The sequence below is a fragment of the Perca flavescens genome, chromosome 17 (assembly GCF_004354835.1).
Source record: "Perca flavescens isolate YP-PL-M2 chromosome 17, PFLA_1.0, whole genome shotgun sequence".
Lineage (NCBI taxonomy): Eukaryota > Metazoa > Chordata > Actinopteri > Perciformes > Percidae > Perca > Perca flavescens.
In genome coordinates, this window is record NC_041347.1 from 34,687,347 (window position 1) to 34,692,346 (window position 5,000).

Here is a 5,000-nt window from a genome sequence, read left to right on the forward strand (position 1 = left end):
CTTGTGGGTGGAGACACACAGCTAGAGCATTGTCTGGTGCAATAACAGGAGACACACAGCTAGAGCATTCTGGGTAATAACAGGAGACACACAGCTAGAGCATTCTGGGTAATAACAGGAGACACACAGCTAGAGCATTGTGGGTAATAACAGGAGACACACAGCTAGAGCATTGTGGGTAATAACAGGAGACACACAGCTAGAGCATTCTGGGTAATAACAGGAGACACACAGCTAGAGCATTCTGGGTAATAACAGGAGACACACAGCTAGAGCATTCTGGGTAATAACAGGGGACACACAGCTAGAGCATTCTGGGTAATAACAGGAGACACACAGCTAGAGCATTCTGGGTAATAACAGGAGACACACAGCTAGAGCATTCTGGGTAATAACTGACAATCAGACAGACAGGCAGACAGACAGACAGAGAGGATTCTGGGTAACGGGACCTTAGTTGTCTCCAGAATAATTTAACTAATAATAATTTTAAATGAAAGCAGTCCGTGTCTTAAACGTAAAATTTCACGTTTAGTGCTTCAGTAACCATGGCAACTACTGCCCGCCGTAACCACGTCAACCTGCGTTGACCTCACTACGTCTGATCCAATCAGAGAACAGCAGAGTCTCACCTGATCCGCTCCGAGTCCGACAACGCCTCCTGAAACACAAACAGGAAACACAACAAACGGCTCAGTCTCTACCAAAATAAAAGCCTCAATAGAAACAGTATCTTACCAAAATAAAAGCCTCAATAGAAACAGTATCTTACCAAAATGAAAGCCTCAATAGAAACAGTATCTTACCAAAATAAAAGCCTCAATAGAAACAGTATCTTACCAAAATAAAAGCCTCAATAGAAACAGATGTTTTCATGTTTTCATTATTCAGTCTGGCCACAGTCTCATAACAAAAATATTTTTACACTTCTTAAACTTTATAGAAAACAGAATTTTCTCGGTTTACATATCTGGTTAAAATTCAAACATTTCATAAACGCTTGAAGATCCAAAAATCCTTTAAAGTGTTAATCATGAACGACACAACAAAAACTAACCCATAAGATTTTGCAATCAAAAACGTGACATTTTTTTTTTTTTCCACGTTTCTGAAGCTTTTTCAAACTTTTAGTCAATTTATTCAGCCATTTTTTATCAATGTTTTTGTTTGAAATGCATAAATTCAATAAAAACGCCCAAATTCCATAATAGTAGTGAAGTGATCATTTGTTCTACGTGTGAAGAGCGTTGTAGGGAACCATCCACGGTATTTTATTTTGAAAATCTGGTTGAAAGAAACCCACATTTCTGATTTAGAAACCTTTTTGAAAACGGGTCAAATGTGAGCCGAAGGGTTAAAACTAACAGAGATAGTGTTTGGGTCTGAGAATCAGGTTATACACATTAGAACCATGTTTGTTGCTGTTTGAACATGAAAACGTCTCGCTTCAACAGATTTTAAGGATTTATTGCAGTATATAAGTTTAACTACTGTTGTCTCCAACCTGGACACTCTGTCTCCATGTCTGTGTGTCTGTAAAACTGGTCCAGTATTAAACCAGAACCGAGCTGTAATGTAACCCTACAGGACTAATGTTCAGCAGCAGTTAGAGTCACTACAAGTTCTGTTGTTGCTGCTGACAGACTCACATTATTATTCTAAGTGTCTGACAACATTATGGGATGGATCCCTACAGAGATAGACCTTTTAGTTAAAGAGTAAGATCCTTTTAGTTTAACATGAAACAGCCCTGAAATCACCATCACCAAACCCCACCAGACTCCATGTAAATAATCAGGACTTTTAGCGTGTATAGAGCCAGCATATCTCCACCAGACTCCATGTAAATAATCAGGACTTTTAGTGTGTATAGAGCCAGCATATCTCCACCAGACTCCATGTAAGTAATCAGGACTTTTAGCATATATGGAGCCAGCATATCTCCACCAGACTCCATGTAAATAATCAGGACTTTTAGCGTGTATAGAGCCAGCATATCTCCACCAGATTCCATGTAAATAATCAGGACTTTTAGCGTGTATAGAGCCAGCATATCTCCACCAGACTCCATGTAAATAATCAGGACTTTTAGTGTATAGAGCCAGCATATTTCCACCAGACTCCATGTAAATAATCAGGACTTTTAGCGTGTATAGAGCCAGCATATCTCCACCAGACTCCATGTAAATAATCAGGACTTTTAGCGTGTATAGAGCCAGCATATTTCCACCAGACTCCATGTAAATAATCAGGACTTTTAGCGTGTATAGAGTCAGCATATCTCCACCAGACTCCATGTAAATAATCAGGACTTTTAGCGTGTATAGAGCCAGCATATCTCCACATGTAAATGGGTGAATTAAGGGTTTATTTCAACCAAACCAGAGTGGTGATTGTTGGAACAGTGGAAAGATGAACCAAGACGGCTTTTGGTAGTTTTATTTAGTTTCTGTCTACTTTGAATGAAGTGTGTTTTACGGTGATAAAAGTCCTGATTATTTACATGGAGTCTGGTGTGTTAGTGGACTCTAACTGCTGCTGAACATTAGTCCTGTAGGGTTACATTACAGCTCAGTTCTGGTTTAATACTGGACCAGTTTCACAGATTGTTGCTCCATCAGACACACAAACATGTAAGTCAGGACTTTATTTGGATATCGGCACAAACAGGAAATGAGAAACCAGAGAAACCTGTTTCAGGACCAATCAGCAGCTCCGATTATAAATGTATTATTGATCTGAGCTCCCCACAGCCTGAGAGGGACGCTTCCTGTTTATCGATCTCTGTCGACGTATGAAAACCTCTCCCAGCATGCAGCGGGGCTTTACACAGCGACGGTATTATTGGGGATCGATATCGGAGTGGAGAGACTGCGGCTGCTCGCGTGCAGAGTCACTCATGTTTCATCTTCTGACCTTTGGACTGGTGCATTCTGGGTACTGCAGGGCCTAACGCTGCGGGCTGAAGACGCCATTAAACCTGTTTTTATTCCTTTAATGTTCAATGAAAGGCCAAATGTTTTGCTCTCAAACTGAAATATAACTTGAATTGACATATTTTTGAATGGAGTTTGGTGACTCAGGATCCTGCTCTCGGTTAGAAAACAATACAAATATGATATTAAAGAGTAACTACTAGAGATGCACCGATATTAAAGGGTAACTACTAGAGATGCACCGATATTAAAGGGTAACTAGTAGATGCACCAATATTAAAGGGTAACTAGCTGGTAGAGATGCACCGATATTAAAGGGTAACTAGTAGATGCACCAATATTAAAGAGTAACTACTAGAGATGCACCGATATTAAAGGGTAACTACTAGAGATGCACCGATATTAAAGGGTAACTACTAGAGATGCGATATTAAAGGGTAACTAGCTGGTAGAGATGCACCGATATTAAAGGGTAACTAGTAGATGCACCAATATTAAAGGGTAACTAGCTGGTAGAGATGCACCGATATTAAAGGGTGACTAGTAGAGATGCACCAATATTAAAGGGTAACTAGTAGAGATGCACCGATATTAAAGGGTAACTAGTAGAGATGCACCGATATTAAAGGGTAACTAGTAGATGCACCAATATTAAAGAGTAACTACTAGAGATGCACCGATATTAAAGGGTAACTAGCTGGTAGAGATGCACCGATATTAAAGGGTAACTAGTAGAGATGCACCGATATTAAAGGGTAACTAGCTGGTAGAGATGCACCGATATTAAAGGGTGACTAGTAGAGATGCACCGATATTAAAGGGTAACTAGCTGGTAGAGATGCACCGATATTAAAGGGTGACTAGTAGAGATGCACCGATATTAAAGGGTAACTAGTAGAGATGCACCGATATTAAAGGGTAACTACTAGAGATGCACCGATATTAAAGGGTAACTAGCTGGTAGAGATGCACCGATATTAAAGGGTGACTAGTAGAGATGCACCGATATTAAAGGGTAACTAGTAGAGATGCACCGATATTAAAGGGTAACTAGCTGGTAGAGATGCACCGATATTAAAGGGTGACTAGTAGAGATGCACCGATATTAAAGGGTAACTAGTAGAGATGCACCGATATTAAAGGGTAAACTGGTAGAGAGCGATATTAAAGGGTAGAGATGCACCGATATTAAAGGGTAACTAGCTGGTAGAGATGAGATATTAAAGGGTAACTAGCTGGTAGAGATGCACCGATATTAAAGGGTAACTAGTAGAGATGCACCGATATTAAAGGGTAACTAGCTGGTAGAGATGCACCGATATAAAGGGTAACTAGTAGAGAGAGATTAAAGGGTAACTAGCTGGTAGAGATGCACCGATATTAAAGGGTAAAGTAGAGATGCACCGATATTGGTAGAGCTGGCAGAGATATATAAAGGGTAACTAGTAGAGATGCACCGATATTAAGGGGTAACTAGCTGGTAGAGATGCACCGATATTAAAGAGTAACTAATGATATTAAAGGGTAACTAATGATTTAACGGTAACTAATGATGTTAAAGGGTAACTAATGATGTTAAAGGGTAATTAATGATATTAAAGGGTAACTAATGATATTAAAGGGTAACTAATGATGTTAAAGGGTAACTAATGATATTAAAGGGTAACTAATGATATTAAAGGGTAACTAATGATATTAAAGGGTAACTAATGATTTTAAAGGGTAACTAATGATATTAAAGGGTAACTAATGATTTAACGGTAACTAATGATATTAAAGGGTAACTAATGATTTTAAAGGGTAACTAATGATATTAAAGGGTAACTAATGATGTTAAAGGGTAACTAATGATATTAAAGGGTAACTAATGATATTAAAGGGTAACTAATGATATTAAAGGGTAACTAATGATGTTAAAGGGTAACTAATGATATTAAAGGGTAACTAATGATATTAAAGGGTAACTAATGATGTTAAAGGGTAACTAATGATGTTAAAAGGTATTAAAGGGTAACTAATGATGTTAAAGGGTAACTAATGATGTTAAAGGGTATTAAAGGGTAA

General features: G+C 38.5%; 1 protein-coding gene across 1 annotated transcript in view; it reads right to left on the bottom strand.

Annotated features, from left to right (window-relative positions):
• tjap1 (tight junction associated protein 1 (peripheral)) overlaps positions 1–5,000 on the bottom strand; it is a 22,440-nt gene that overhangs the window by 16,038 nt on the left and 1,402 nt on the right. Inside the window, 1 exon segment of the mRNA XM_028603010.1 lies at positions 633–661. Within this exon segment, the coding sequence (XP_028458811.1) occupies positions 633–661 (29 nt within the window).